The following is a 16,851-nucleotide window of genomic DNA, read 5'->3' on the forward strand; positions in this document are numbered from 1 at the left end:
CATTAATATGTACAGTTTGTTCTATTTTTTATCAACGCTAGGAAGCTATACATACTAATGAATTAACAAAATGTGTAGAGGACTGATCGATACATTACATATCGATTACGGGACACATGGTACCTGCCGTAGCCATGCGTGCATTAGGAATTCGTTTGTTACACAGGATAGTTTAAAAAGAAGAAAGGAAACAAGAATTCGGTTCTGCTTATAATAAAGCCATCGATGGATATGATATGTATCTATTTCTTCTGTTTTCTCAGACGTCCTAGATTTCTGGTGCTTCTTATTATACACACTCTTAATTGCAAAGAATGAAACCTACAACAGCGATAAAATGGACGCGCTGTCGATACTATTGAGATTCTTTATAAACATGCGAAAGCGGCGCCTCTCGTTTTAAAATATCCTGCGTAACGAATTTACAGATTAATTATCATTGATTTATAAAATATTGCATATTAGAAAATGCACAGGGTATTATTTCTATTGTTTAAATGCGCGATCGATATGCAGATCCAATGAAAGAGAGTTTCGGGTCTGTTAGGCGAACAAGGAGGAACGTTTTATGTAAGACGATCGATTTTCTCCTTAGAAAACGAGTTGGGTGCTGTATACATAATAATTGATAGGCCAGAAGGATAGGTGGTTTCTCTAGGCGGACACGATCATACCTTGATCGTATATCCCCGTATATAGTAATAGTCTATATATCTGTACACTAACGTAATTCTCTTATATATCATCGCGTGCGCGATTTTGTTCATCGTAACAAAAGAAAAAACGACACGTGTTTCATCGACGAAACAAAAGTCCCAGCTACATCGTATAAAAAAAAGATTCATTTTCTTGCGCACTGAATTCAAGCTGCGTATTCATAGACGATTCTTATATTTAAGACTGTTTTAAGATGTCACGAACTAATAAGAGGGTCGTATTAGCAACTCAAGACATTACTTAAGACGATCTTGAAATAAGAACGGACTATGAATATTAGTTTACATCAAGATTTCCTCACTAGATCATGGACGAGCGTGACATCAATGATAAATCCGAGTTTAAATTTATACATCACATTCCGTTCTCATTCTAGATTACTTGCGAGCGTCGCAGTAATCCATCGAATTTTGTTTCTCTGGTAACAGCATTGTTTCACTGGGATGTATATCTATCTACATTCTCACACATTTGACTTTTCCAATGATGACGGTGGGCTCTCTCGGTGTACAGCATTAGAAATGTTCGGCAAAGCTACCAGATGAAAAATTTGATATGCTAAAGGTACTATGTTAATTGTTTCTAAAGACTGTCCTAATTCTAATAAGAAAAAATTTCGACTACGGAGAGACGAGTGCGAGATATCCTGTGAAAGGACTCTGAAAGTTATACACTGGATACCTCTTAGCGTCGTACGTTATGTCATTCTCCTGGATCATCCCATTTCGCTTCTTCGGCTATTCGATCGAAGCAATCCGAGAGGAACGTATACTGCAAGCACAACATCACCAGGGTAAAGAATCGAGTGACGAGCTTGCGTGAAATTACGCGTATCGCAATCACAGATGTAATATAAGAATAGACTGCGCATTTTTATAAAGTTGTCACTATCAGTTTAGAAAGAGTGAGGGAATTGAAGCATATTTCTCTCACTCGTTTTCTCTCTCTCTCTCTCTATTTTATGTATACATATTTTTTTTATTTTTGTATTTCTTCTCTTTTGTATATTTTTATCTTTTTCTTGTACAATATATTACTTTCTTTTAATTATTTGCTTATTTTTGTACATATTCTTTTTGCTTTGTTTTTATAATTATAAGGTTGTTCTTAGAGGATTTGCCCTGAGACATCAATAAATGAACTATCTCTCTATTTTTTTCTCTTTAAACTATCGAGTTGAAAAGAAATGCTGATCATAGAGTTGAAAACAGATGTTGATACGTTTAATGCTTTTAACTGATCACAGAAACTAAGATTAGGCAATGCGCAGTCTATATCACAGCTATGCTCACAGTCACGAATTGATTCGTGAAAAGATTATCGAGTACTTACGTAAGGGGTGAAGACCTTAAGCCAACGGGGTGGACGATTGTCCTGGCGCGTGTATTGGAAGCAGAATGCCATTCCATCCTCGTCCACTTCCCACCGAGTAATGGTGCTCCATTGAAACTCGACCACCTGCGACTCCAGGGTACCGTCCTCCTTCGCGGCGTGCAACTTGAAGGTCGCCATGCCCACTGCTGGTACCACGTGGCCCTCTTTCCTTGAGTCGCACGCGCAATGTGGAAACACAATGTCGCCGTACCCACTGAGTTCTCTTGCTAATTTTAAATACTACACAGACACAAAGATTTCACGTAAACGCAACGGTATTGTTAATCTAAGATTTATAAGCGATTTCCTTCATTCAGTACGAACCTCATGCTTTCTCGATGCATCCTGTAGAGCTTTCAATTGATACAGCCTTTCTCCCGCAGTTATGTGACCTCTGTTCACTTCGTCGATCGTCTGCCAAAATATCCAAGTCAATGCCTGTTCATTCAGAGGCTTATTTATAGTGAAAAGCCACCTCCTTATCGCCAAACACGTTGCGCTGGCAGTCGAATAATTTTGAATGTACAAAGTATGCGGGTGTTCGTGAGGTTGCAGCTTTCTCTCTGCAATACAAGTCGTTAAGTTGCAGACAAGGCCGGCTATTTACCCAGAATTTATGAGATGACAAACGATTTTGGCGCATACCGAAATTGTATTCGACAATCTCAAACAGGTAAAAGTACTTTGCGGTTTCTGCGTCCAAGCCTACTCGGCAGCAAACTGCGTCGTAAACGTCTTTCACGGACGCTGCCTTGGGAACAGTCACAGTGACGACTTCGCGATCAGGTAGTAAAACTTTGAGATCAACCGCTGGACCTTGATCGCCATCCTCCTCCAGTCGATCCGTCAAAAATTCCTGCATAGCATCGCTTTCCGCTATTACGCGTACTGCGCAAACCTTCTCCAAATACTGCTCCAGACCGCGTCTTCTTGCATCAAGCTGTTGCTCACTCAATCTGTATAATGAGAATGAAGGAATTCTTAAAGATTGTTTTCTATTGCTGTACTAGACTATACTAGAACTTTTCTCCTTTTCGCTTTTACCAAATTTCAAACATAGATATACGTCTATTTCACTAAGACTTCTGTCGGTCCTAATGCTTACCCACTGCAGTCATCTTGAATTGTGATGTCAGAAGCGAGAAACTACACAAAAAAATTCTTACAAACTATATTAAAACGTGAATATTTTAAAATAAAACATTCGCAATTCGATAGAATAGATTTGTAAAATATACTGAAAACTTCTCTTATATTTCTTTGATTAATAAATAACCATTTAAACATATTTTTAAAATTGAATTATACATAATCAAAAAACGAAACAAGGTATATAACAGCTGTCAAATTGAGATAAATAATTTTATTCTATTTCGAAATAAAAGAATTTTCAGTATATTTTAGAAGTGTACTCTCAAATGCAAATATTGTTTCATTAAAAAATAATTCTATTTTAATACATTTTGCAAGAATTTTCATTAAATATATGTTTTCTTGTTTTTGACGTCATCAATCTAAAAAAAGATCCGTCTTAATTCAGCTATAAACGGACCTTTATTAAATGATATGGATAAAAAATGTATCTTGTTTTTCAAGAGAAAAATGTGCGAATGTGCGAGAATTATAATGTGATTATAAAACGCGCTATGATATTGAATGAATTCATTCATTTCGCTGTTGAACGTGATGCGATTTACGTCGACGTGTGAAATTAAGCATGAGGACATTACTGGAATGGCCATTTTCCCGGTAACTTCGGGAAATTGAACCCTATGAACTCCTTCTTCAATGCCATATGTAACGCCGCGAATTCCCGATATCGACGCGAGCACAAGTGCCTGCCAGCCATGTGGACGTTGAAGACTACATAACGCTCGTGCTTCCTCTCGCGGACGTGATAATCCGGCACGCTGATGGGTAGAGATCGCTTCTCGCTGTAATCTACCGATGCGTAACTAAACAAAAATGTAATACATTTAATACTTGTACGTGTATGCGCGTATCTGCTCGTGTATATACAGGATGTTCTAAAATTGACGTTAAATATTTTGAAGACAGATTCTTTTTAATATTTTAAGACGAAAAGTCTACAATACGAAAAAGCCGAGACTATGATAGTTTTCAAATGGAAAAAGTTTAAAAATTACGAATGACAGAGCTAGAATTTCGCGCATTCAGGAATGGCAAGATAATCAGTGTTTCCTTGAAGGTGCTTCCTTGAACTTCTTGCCCTTGACAATAATAAAATTCAACATATCTTCAGGCATTTTTATATTAAACTTTTAGTTTTAAAATACATATTACAAAGAATGTATCTTTAAATATTTATTGTCAGTTTTGGGACACCCTGTATATATATATATATATATATATTAATATATATCGATTAAAAGTACATACATATATACATGTGTGTTTTAATCGATCAATCTAGATAAATTGTGAAATTGCTATAGTTATTAGAATCATCAAGGTTGCTATTATTTCAAATGTCATATCGGTGAGATAATCTCTACGATACTAGGATCGTCGAAAAAGATTTCAAGCTGTTTTAAGTATCAAGATTTTCTCGTCTCACATCGAAATAGCGTTCAAGCCGGAACTGTATTGTGCTTACCTCAAATCTTCGCAGGGCTCCAATCTTTCCGCTTCCTGCGGCGTCACGGAAATGACGGTCAGAGTAAGGACATCGCCGCCTGATTTGATCAAATCCACCACCTGTTTATGAGTGGCGCCTTCGACATTAACGTTGTTCCTGCAAATAGAGGCGTCATTATTAATTTATTACTTCTCGCGTGATATGTCTCTCGCCACCGATACACTGCAATACACGCGATTTACAATTTTAACCGACCTCAATTGTGATTGCGGTGCACCGGTGGAATTCCACCGTTTGCGATTCTCGATCCACTCGCATTGCAGCGCGGTCATGTAACACGTCAACATATTTCACGCAGAGTACTCTTATCGGCGTGATAATGTGCTAATCACGAGCTGAACTGCGCGTAATGTTCACCGGGTTGTCGCGAGAGATTCACGAGTGAATGACGATCTGCGGGGCGATTCTCGCGACTCGCACAATCTGCACATCCGGTCCTTCGACGAGCCTCCGCGACGAAAGGAGCAAGGCGGGCCTTCGACGAGGTCGCGATCCGGCCAATCTGGCTCGCGCACGTTAGCGGCTTTCGACCACCAGTTCCAACCAGTCGAAAGGGAATAGGATACCGATAATCGGCCTTTTTATCACGAGTTTCGAATTCCGATCGGTGAAAGGACCGTCACGATTGGTCTGCGCACGGAGGCACGACTCTCCCCGGAGGTCGACGAATGTTGCCCCACGGATTTCCACGTCTGCGTGCGAGGGAAGGCGCGTCGCGCACTTTATACACTTCGTTATCGCTAATACCGTGTACCGGGTGGGATCCCATTGTAAGACGTTATCTATCTTCTAGACCTCCGACTCGGGATCATCGATTGCTCCGCTTATCGCCTTATTTGTGATTGCCTAATTTAATAACATTTTAATTTAAAAACATTTAAATATATAATTTAATCGCTAGAAATATATATATATATATATACTATATTAAACATCATCATAGAAAAATATATCTTGTCTTATTTTTCATAAATTTGTTGCGTTTGTCCTTATTTAATGGTATTGTTCATATACTTTGAATTTCTCTAATTAGGTCTTGTATCGCTATCGCCTCGCTGTTTGCTAGCCACGCCATTTGTTTTATTATTATTACCATTATAATTTTATGCATCGCTTAAATCTAATTTGTAAATGCATGCAACAGTTATTATTATTATTATAAAAAGAATTTTCTTGCTTGCATAACGCATAAGACATAAAAATATCAACTCAATCAGAATTTTTTATTTCGTAAAAAGAAAGGAAACGAAGGACTTTGACTGGTTCATTTTCTTATACATTATCCGTTATGCATTATGCAAAACTTTGTGGTCCCGCCCCTAAACGTTGAAGTTAGAATTATAATAAAGGATTAACAAACAGCATTAAGTGCACACGCCGAATTCGTTAAATATAAACTCTTCTTTTCAGTAGCGCATGTATTAAAGTCCTGCATATGGCACACCGAAATATAAGATATTTTTCAGTTGACCAAATTAGATCGGGCGATCGGTCAATAACGGCACTACATGTATGCTAATCTGTTAAAAGATAATGCACTTCAGTGGGCGAGTGCGTGGGCTTTCTCGCAAGCACACAGACGCACGGTATTTATAAGCATTCAAATGCGTGTATTGTCTCGCGCATCGCTTCCTTCTCCACGATCGCGCGAGCTGATTACAAATGCATCGTGACCATGCTGCTATCCAAAACTCATTCGCGAAGCACGGCTGGGCCCGCTAATTGCGGTAGACCGAGATAATAAAGCGTGCAAGATGTAATGATTCGCGCCTAAGTTAATAGAACTCCTAATGGAGTTTAATGATTGACGCAATTCCGAATGAATGACTGTTCGTTTTATTGGACGCATGTAGCGAGAGCGGCTCCTTTTATGTTATATTCACTTATCGTCGCTCGTTAAAACGAGAATCATCGTCGAACATGAACTCTTCGAGTCCAGTGATCTCAGCTAACACTACGATGTGTCCATTGTTTAATTTAACTTAACTTTCGATTGAGAGTTGTTTTTATTGCTGCTTACAGAGTATATTTTATCTGAGGAATGTTATCTGGAGACGTTCTTCTATTATAAGACGTAGAACATTCTCTGGACGTCTTTAAGACATTCTTTGAAGACATTCTGTGCTGCAGGTGAGTATGGTTTCCTCGATGATAAAAAAACACTTTTCAGAGAAAAAAAAAGATACGTAAATCCTATGTCATACTATAGTTGATATTTTCCAAAATTCATTGCCAATGCTGAAAATCTATATAATGTACGTAAGATAAACTATATTATAGATTTTTAACGCTGACAGTGAATTTTGGAACACAGTGCATTCTTATTTTAAAATACTTAGATTAACATAAAATTTTATCCTTCTAAAATAGTTCTGTTTATGATTGGATTTCAAGACTGAAAAAGATCTTAGCGTGCGGTTTGTAGAATTGAATATGTATATATAAATTTACTCTGAAATATTTAAGCACTAAGATCCACTTTGATTGAAAATAGATTCCTCTTAATAATTTATTCTTGTCGGTCTAATAAGAATCGTAATTTTTTTAAATTATTTTTTTTTAAATTATTTGACTGACTCGAATTCTAATCTCTAAGTCGTAATCCTTAATCTTCAATCCGTAGTGTAATACGGGCTTAATGCAAGCGTAAAATAACTTTGTGGAAACCATATGAAGCCTCTTAAGGATATTAGTATGATAACGTAACGCAAGAAAAGAAGTCATATAGAACATGTAAAGATAATAAGGAAGCGTCTAGCTCGCGCGATTATCGTTAAAACTCTTATACAAGTCATCGAGGAACATAAAAAAAAATCCTTAATAAGTCGCTACAATATATAAAGATAAAAAACTAAAAAAAAGCATTGACAGTTTTAAAACTTGCCATTTCAAAAATCCTTTGAGATATCGGATTACGCTGCGAGCGACGAATGCCAGTAGTAGGCACAAGCTGGCCTGGTAAAGTATAGACGGCAGAAACCGCAAAATTGGACGAGTGAAAGCAAGAGTTTCGATCGGTTTCACGCGATGATATCCGTGATTAACGGGAAGAGAGTACTCGAGGAGGACGTGACGGAGCGAGAATATTCGGCGGGTCATCCAATCTGCCTTCTTCAAGCATCGGTTACCGCCGAGAGTAGCGGGGGAAAAAGATCTTTCAATTTTGCAAAATGAGAAACTGCACGAAACGACGTTGCTGAAATATTGACCGGTCCCTTGCAAGATACGCGTCCTTGAACCGCGCGGAGTTTATGGAAACCTTGGCCCTTCAAGGGCCGTGAATGTACTTGCCGCTGATCGTCGATGTGCGAAAACGTGATAAATAAATTTTAGCCTTAATCTAAAATAAACTTCATATGCTCTTTGCTTTCTGTTTCTTATTTTTTACCTCTTGCCTTCTTGCGTCTTATCCTATTTTTTCATTTTTTTATCACCCGATATAAAAATTTATGAACCTCAACACTGCAGGGATTCTATACTGATCTCTTAACGACAGTGTCGTTATACGATATTATCGTTACGCAGATATTATATGTGATAAAAAAGTTGCGCAACGACGATATAATAATAGCGACATTGATGTTAAAATTATACAGAATCTTAGAGCAGAAGAGACAAAAAATAGGTATATGGTAAGAAATATGATCGTCGATAAAACGGTCGCAAAGAGAGAAAAATAAGCTAAAAGAAACAGCTGGAAGCAAAGAGCACATTGTGTAGATTAGGCTTTATTGTTTTGACTATTGTTAAATGTGAGATGACGCTTGCGATACACCGATAGTATCAAGTGATATCGCTGTTTACTTCCTTCCATTTCTTTAATCGTAAGTCGATTCCATCATGTTATCAAAATAAAGATTTAGCGCGGCGCAGCCCTTTATTTAATCTGACTGGACATCACGATTTGCGTCATATCTAAAACAAGCGTCGCGTGAGAAGTATATTTCTTGAGATCAATATGAAGTGTCATCAGCTTTCAATTCTACGTATAGCTTTAGCTTTCCTATAACGTCGTAGTAATCGAATTTATCAAGGATGAACCGCTACGGGATGTACCGACATCATTAAATAAAACTCTATGCAAATAAATTCAACCGAGCGTAATATTTTAAGCAAATTAGCTTTTAATTAAACGAAACACGATTACCGTGCGCACAGGGTGGCTAATGATCGGGTATGCAAATCCAATGGCGCTAACGACCTCGCCAACGGAAATAGTAAATGCACCTAGTGAGTTTAGACAGTCGGTTAACTAACAGTTAATTTGGGACGATAAAGATATTCGCTCATAGCATTTATCATAATTCAATAACTCGATCTTTTCAACGTTAAAGCTGCACGGTTAGATATCAAAGAAGCAATGGTAATCCAATCTCTTGAGTTAACATTCAAGAAATGGAAAGTTATCTTTTAAAAGTAACAAGTTACAGTTACTCGTTACTTGAGAAAAAAACTTTTCGTTACTTTTTTTTTTTAAATCGACGACCACCAATCGCAGCGGACGGGTGTCTAGGGGCTTTCTAAGGTGCGTTTCGTTTCATGTATAGGGTGCATGATATATCATTTTATCCTTGTTGTTCACCGAAAATTAAAGAAAGACAAAATGATACATCGTGCGCATCATGCGTGAAACGGAACGCAACCCTAGTCTCAAGCACTGAGTGGCTTGTGTCCAACGTGTGCAAAGTAACGATAAAAGTAACTGTAAAATTCGTTACCGTTACAAAAAAAATGTAACTATGTTACCGTTATAGTTATTAAAAAAAGTAACGCAGTTACCAGTAAAGTTACCAAAAAACTTGTAACTGTAACTTCGTTACAAAAAACGAGTTAGTTCCATTCCCTGGTAATATTTTGTGTTATTTTTAACTTTCATGTGTATCAAAATGTAAATCAATCCATTTCTGTAATTTCAAAGTAACAACGTTAACGTATGTAGTTTAATAAACAACGAACTAAATTTGAATCAAATTTCATACATTTTCTTGAACCAAATTGTTTAACTCCATTGTTTTAGTAATTAATGACACATAACGACAACTATCAATAAGCGATATAGAATAGCACCTTTGTTTAATCCATTATTTCAAAGAATTTCTCGCTATTTATTAACTGATTAGCTGTCACTAGGAAAAGCCAATCTTAGGGGAAGTAAAGTCGTATTTCTATAAGTCATCATTGCCTCTCTATTGAGGGGTAATTACGACATAGAAATAACTAAAAATAACTCAAATTGGCTATAATTTGACATGAATTTAACAGCATAGCCGAGAGAAATAATATTGAACCTTGCGTACCTTTATTTATTACTTGTTGGATTAAACCGTGATAAATAGACATCAGATTTTTATACAGATATTTTTTGCAGCATGCATAAAATTTGCAAATTTGCACAAATATGCAAATATGCAAATATGCACAATATGCACAAATATGCAGTTTTAGAATGCTTTTTTAATGAGATAAATTGCTATTTTTATGTTACTTTCTAATCTGATTTCTAAAAAAAATGTAAAATTATAGAAAAGTCCGACGTCTAGTGACAAATGAAACCAGCGAGATGAGACTTGAAGATATATTTCGCACATTTATTTTTTCTAAGATGGGCTTTTCCTAGTGATAGCTAATCAGTTAATAAATAGCGAGAAATTCTTTGAAATAATTAATTAACCAGGGTACTATTCTGTATCGCTTACCGATAGTTGTCGGTATCGTTATGTATTATTGCGCACAGATATTTTGTATGATAAAAAAGCTGCGCAACGACACATAATGACGCTAACAACTATCGGTAAGCGATACCGAATAGCAGCTCTGGTCTACGATGGGAACCGATCAGAAACTTGTGAGCACAACAGATTTTACAATTACCGTGTTTGTCAAGCTTTGTAAACGAGAGGCCACACAGATTGAATGTATTCGTCACGCATCGTGCACGTTTGTTTTTATCATTCTTACATCAGAATTTGCAAAGGGGATACGCTCACGTGTATGTGTACTGTTCTCATGTACTCTTCTCTCGGAATTCTATCTCGCCAGCGTCGGGTAGCGTGATTAATCTTCTCCAATTATCCTGTCTAAAAGTTACGCGTAATGTGTAATTTGTATCTTTGGGACGCCCCTGCATTTTCTGATAAGCCCCATGATAAATATTTCGACCAGTCGATATCCCTGACGTAGAATGCGATAAAATTCTTAACGCCAGTTGAGTCAGACTAGTCCCTGCTTCTAAAAAAAGATTAAAAAAGAAGTAATTTACGTTAAAATATTTTCTAATGTAAGGGAAATCGTTAATATTCTACAGGATTTCTGAGTGCATCAGGATCAGAGTGCATTGGGAGATTATCTAAATCTGCCTTTTATATATCTGCGCTGGTTAGAACTGTAATCCTTGAGCAGCTACATATGATACCGAGCAGGGCTAGTTGCCAAGCGACGCTATATAAGCAACTGATCCTTGATGAATATGTATATAGCTAGCAAGCGATTAATGTATTTTCATACAGTATCTTAAATAAACACGAACTTTGGATATACCTAGCTTTTAGCATCGATCGCACAAACGAAACGCGAAATTCCAACTGTCCAAAGGGAAAATAAAGATTCATTCGTAATCGTATTTCACAAGTTGAAAGACATTTAAATATCATTAAATATTGTTAAAAGAACAACGTGTGAGTTGCAGAAAATGTTTAAATTGAAATAATATTAACTATTTTCAAATTGTTGTTCATAAATTTCAAGTTTTCTTTATATTTAAGTTTTACATCAAGCCCCAATTTAACGGAATACAAGTTACAATCATTTTATTCAGAATTATTTATTTTTTATGAACTATCAGAATATTATATAGTTCTATTAGGTTTTATTTATCATATATTTCTTTTTCTTTTCTTTTTTACTGTTAATTACTAAAATTAAAAATTATTAATTAAAATTAAAGTATAATATAATTTTTTTTCGATAAAGAAAATAAATGTTATAAAAGATAATAAATTATTTTTTAAAGCATTAAATAGCATCTATGAAAGTTCAGAATCAAGCTATCATTTCTATCATTAAGTTTATCGAAACATTTGTATTCGATATGAAAAATTTTTGTCTCGGATTAACTTGTGAAGAAAAATGTGCTACATTTATGATATTCGTACCTTTTTAAACCATTGTCACGATGACAAACACAATACAAATGCTGTACAAAAAGCAGAAAAAATTTCGTACATAAAAAAAATGATGCAGCATTTATCCAACAACAATCTAATTGAAAATAATTTTGTTGATTCAATGACAATATTAATGGAACAAATACGTCATACTCTTGATGAATAAGATTATTTTCAATTAGGTAGTTGTTATAGCTAATACATTATTTTTTTTCGTATAAATATCGAATATCAAAAATAAATAACAGTTGAATCTTCAATAATTTATAACCCATGCTGGACTACAGAAATCAAGCTTTCGCTTTATTTTGGAGTAGCAAAGCGTGTTGATCTATACATCATTGTTTCTTACGTTATCTACTTTGCAATTTTTTCATTTAACAAGTCTCGTACTTGGGCCGTGGTCCGATTCATGCTGACAACGCTAATGAGCATCATTTGTCTTCGTTTAACATTTGACAAACAACAAGGATGAAATGATTTTTAAACGTTGTGAGCGAATCGGACCGCGACCTTAGTATTTGCTCGTAAATACATCCAACATCGCACGTTTATTCGAGTAATTCGAAACGCGCCAAGACCGATGCGGCGTTTCGCGTCTGATTCTTCGGGCTCCAGTTATGAATTGTTCCAATTCAAATTAATGTAATTTGGCATAAAGCGTTCTTCTAATCGAAGCCGCGTTGGAGCCATGTCGCAGCGCATCGCGTTTTCGTCAAGGCGGCTGTCGGAGTCAAGCGCTTCTGATGGTTCATCAAGAGGTGAGTACGGATCGGGAACGCGGGTGGAAGGGACGATCCTTTTACTCACACTTCTAGGATACGATCGCCTTTGCGGACGCCGGCTTTCTCGGCAGCACCCCGCGGTAGCACCGCGCTGACATGCTGCAACGGTGCATACAACTGGCCGTTGATGCTTCGCAGTTGTCCACCCTCGCTGACCTGGCCGCGTACGTTGAACCCGAAGCCCGTCTCCGTTTTATAGATCGTTACACATCGCGGTCCTTGGCCGACCGGATCTTTATCCGGCCCGGCAGCCGGCGGATGCTGTGGTACGCGCGCGTTATTGTTCACCATTGTCACGGTCGCCGCTACGTTTCTCGTACTGCCGTCCTGGTTCACGGCTGGCAAGCGGTGCACCTCCGACTCGCAGTCCGCCATGTTGCACTCTGGTCGCCCATTCACGGCAGCCGCTACCATACGCTGTCACCACTCTCGTAGTCACTTGGACCTAGGGATAATGGTCGAGATAAAAACGGTATCGATGCTGTTGCGGCGATGCGTCGAAACCGGTATCGATGTTTAAGCGAAACGGAGAACGATATTTAAATCGCAAGCAAAATATCGATACTTGTGGCTATCGATCTAAATTAAACTCTTCTGTTTTTTCGCGCCAATGTTGTAATGGTAAAAACAGAAAAATTATAATAAATAAAACGCTAATTATAATTATGGATCTTAATTATAATGTTAGTAGTTATCTTAATTATAATGTTAGTAGTTATTATTTACTTTTCTTAGATTGTAACATAAAAAAATCGATGTATTCTTTAATATTTGGAAATAACGAAATCTCTTAAATGACTATGCTTCTAATAAAAAGCGGAGAAAATCTCATAGCTGTTCAGTAATTTACTGGAACTCTCTTGTGTTCCCCCTTCAATGGAAAGAAAATTCCTTAAATTTTCTCAATTTTCCCGATAACGTTGCAATATTGATTATTTTACTGTGCAGGTGGACCTAGGTGTCGTCACTTATATAAAACTGTTGCAAAATCTGCAACGTCGGCGTGCCGCCTTCCATCTTTTGCGATCATTGATTTCGCTGCCTCTGTCGGTAGCGTAACTGAAGTCGACAGAGGGAGTCAGTCTGTTCGTTCTGGTCCGACTGGTTTGCTGCGGCAGTAATCATTGCTGGTTGCTAAAGACCAAGAACGTGCTGCCATCAAGTCTCTTACTTGCAAGTAATCCGCTCAGACGCGATTAAGAGATGAAATCACGTGCCTGTTTAATTAACTTTTTATTTCCAACTTTGTATCATATTTATATGTTGTAGATAGCAGAAGAATTAATTTTTTTCTGTTTTTCTTGATATATAGAATGCAATGAATAATAGATGTTGGCTCGTTATCGAATCATTGACAAATTATATTTCGCCTTCATTCATTGATCAAAGGATCATTCTCCATCGCTTATACCTATGTATTAAAGCTCAATATTCTAGTAAAGTTTCATTATGATCTAAAGTAAAAGCGACTTTTGCTCTTTTGAACAGATATGATGAGTTTTTTTTATATATTTTGCTCGGTTGCATCAAATATCCGTTTGCGAACAAATATAAAAATAACACACCAATATATAATTTCACTGAGTATGTCTAAACAATATTCTGTAAAACAATATGAAGCTTACAAAATGTAGGAGGCAATTATCTTAATTTTGCGATCATATGCATATATATATATATATGCATATGACAGGTAATGTTGACAGGTACAAACGCAGTATTAAATCTTTTATTTACGTATAAAATTTGTGTACACATTGGTAGGAATTAAATTTTGTAAATATATTTACAAAATTTAATTCCTACCAATGTGTACACAAATTTTATACGTAAATAAAAGATTTAATACTGCGTTTGTACCTGTCAACGTTATCTTTTTATTCCTATAAACTATTCATATATAATAATTATGTGAGCGTGTTACGAAATTGCGCAGAACTGTCGATGGGAACTTCTGGCGCTTCGTGCTTTAAAGAAGACGTGTCATTATTTTGTGTAGTATTTAACATACATGTTTAAGAATTGTAGAATTTTGTTTAAAAATTTTAATATTTCCTATTTTCATTAACAATCGTATAAAGAGAGTTACAGTCGCTACATTTTTATATTGAATTAATAACTTGCTTAAAAATAAAAGCCACCTCTTTTATATTTTTCAGCTCGTGATCATATATCTTTGTTCATCATTTATTTCACATTTTATCTACGGATATGCAGTACATCGTTAACGCGTCCACTATATAGTTTATATTAATCATACTCTAAAAAACATAGATGGATTTTAAAATGGTATAGATTTTATACTCTGCCGGTGTTTATATAATCTTATAGTTGATGTTGACATAAACATCAGTACGGTGTGTAGATTTAAGTAGAATTTTACGAATGATTTAGCTTACCTTTCTAATGCTGGAACAGTAACAAAGACTGATTTAAATAATTTAACACCAATGTTAACACCGTATCAGTATTTATATTAATGTATAGTGTTAAATTCATACCTACATTTTTTAGAATATTGTAATTAAAGGAGCCTTTTGTAGCTGTTCTAGTGTTCCAACATTAGACATGTAAGCTAAATCGCTTATAGAATTCCAAAATTTGAAAAATTTTCGATGGAACAGTCAAAACAATATTAATGACAATATCGTATTTTTTACGATGGAATGTTATACATTTCGTGTGCACAATCGAAATAACGTTATATCCAGTGTATGATACGAATGTTTGTTTTTTGTCACGTCGTATTGTTCGTATATATAAATGAATGATACACAATGCAATAAAAATTATATATAGGTATCTATTGTTTAAATATATTTTTACAGCTTAAAAAATTATCATCTCTCTCTAAATTTAATAATTAGATTTAATAGATTAATTTTTTAGTTAGGCATGACATTTTATTTTTATAAACTTTTCATAGATATTCTCTCTCTCTCTCTTATTCAAAAATTTTTTATTCTTCCCAAATATATATACATTGTATTTGAATAAAAATTCAATCCCTCTTTCTTGTTATTTCCGTTATACTTGCCATTTTCTATTTCCGTTTTTTTTCCAAGACTCAAAGCCTGATGAATTTTGATAGAGAATTTTGATAGCCGAATCTAGAAAATAAGAGACAGAGGGAGGAATAAAAGAGAGAGAGAGAGAGAGAGAGAGGGAGGGAGGGAGAGTTGCGAATTCACGGAGAGGGAACTGACTGGCCTTTCACCTGCAGGAAATCCTATGATTGATGCCACATGGCACTATGTTGCTGCTGCATTATATGCACGCGCACACATTGTATACACTACCCAATAACTACGGGCGCGAATACATACTGCAATAACTCGATATGTAAACCGGTGTTCGTGCTGCAATGCGTGATGGGGAACACGAATGCGTTTACAACTTCGTTGAAGGACAACGAAACGTATCTTCTCGCACAGAAGAATATAATTCATCCAGAAAGTCATTTCCTGGTTTTTCCTCGTCGACCTTCCTTACTTCGTGCTATAATATGTATAATGGCGTCATATAATTTTGTTGTAGCAAAAATTTCTCAGATGAGACTTTTGCGAAGACGAAATGAATGTTGAGTCTTTTTCAGGAGAAGCATTTTTCTTAATTAAAGAATTTTTGTTATTTTTTTAATGGATATATTTTCCAATTTTGTTATAAACTTTGTTATTTCCGCGATAAAAAGTAACGAAGAATTATTTCATTAAAACGGATAATTTTTGTCCAGAAAGAAATAATAGTGAGCAAATAATGATGATCTATCTCGATAAATCGCGATAGAATATTGATCGCGATGCAATGTTCAATTTCTATCATTTTATTTGTATACAAATATTTTTTTTTATTACATGTTCTCTGATCTGGCTTATAAATTTTTTGTTTCCTATATTTTGACAGCTCTAATATCTATAAACCATTTATTTCACTAAAACCTGTCTGAGATAGCTATTTTCAAAATTGAAGTAGAAGTCGAGTTTTAAAGAAAGGGATTTTATATTATTTTCTTTCATATCTTTTATATTGTATCATTTTTCTCATTTAACTCTTCTATTTATTTTGAAGAAATATAAAAGAATGAAAATTAAATTTTATCGTACAAATTCGAAGTCAAATTGAAATATGCATATATATATATTTAATAATAATA

At 35.7% G+C, this 16,851-nt stretch overlaps 1 protein-coding gene across 3 annotated transcripts; it reads right to left on the reverse strand.

The window, feature by feature from the left end:
- Positions 1 to 270: 270 nt before the first annotated feature.
- On the reverse strand, positions 271 to 13,206 carry Snx27 (sorting nexin 27). Of its 3 annotated transcripts, XM_018457935.1 has the most exons (8): positions 12,724 to 13,206; positions 4,709 to 4,846; positions 3,822 to 4,046; positions 2,737 to 3,047; positions 2,416 to 2,654; positions 2,050 to 2,331; positions 1,399 to 1,488; positions 271 to 1,251 (listed from the first exon to the last, which is right to left on the reverse strand). In XM_018457935.1, the coding sequence occupies exons 1-7, from the start codon at positions 13,110 to 13,112 to the stop codon at positions 1,420 to 1,422; spliced, it is 1,653 nt and encodes a 550-aa protein (XP_018313437.1). In that variant the 5' UTR covers positions 13,113 to 13,206; the 3' UTR covers positions 271 to 1,251; positions 1,399 to 1,419. The 3 variants fall into 3 exon arrangements, with proteins under 3 accessions (XP_018313437.1, XP_018313436.1, XP_018313438.1); XM_018457934.1 differs by having other exon boundaries at positions 271 to 1,488; XM_018457936.1 differs by lacking the exon at positions 12,724 to 13,206 and adding an exon at positions 4,946 to 5,432 and having other exon boundaries at positions 271 to 1,488.
- Positions 13,207 to 16,851: the final 3,645 nt, after the last annotated feature.

Source organism: Mycetomoellerius zeteki, unplaced genomic scaffold (genome assembly GCF_001594055.1).
Source record: "Mycetomoellerius zeteki isolate Tzet28-1 unplaced genomic scaffold, Tzet1.0 scaffold690, whole genome shotgun sequence".
Classification (NCBI taxonomy): domain Eukaryota; kingdom Metazoa; phylum Arthropoda; class Insecta; order Hymenoptera; family Formicidae; genus Mycetomoellerius; species Mycetomoellerius zeteki.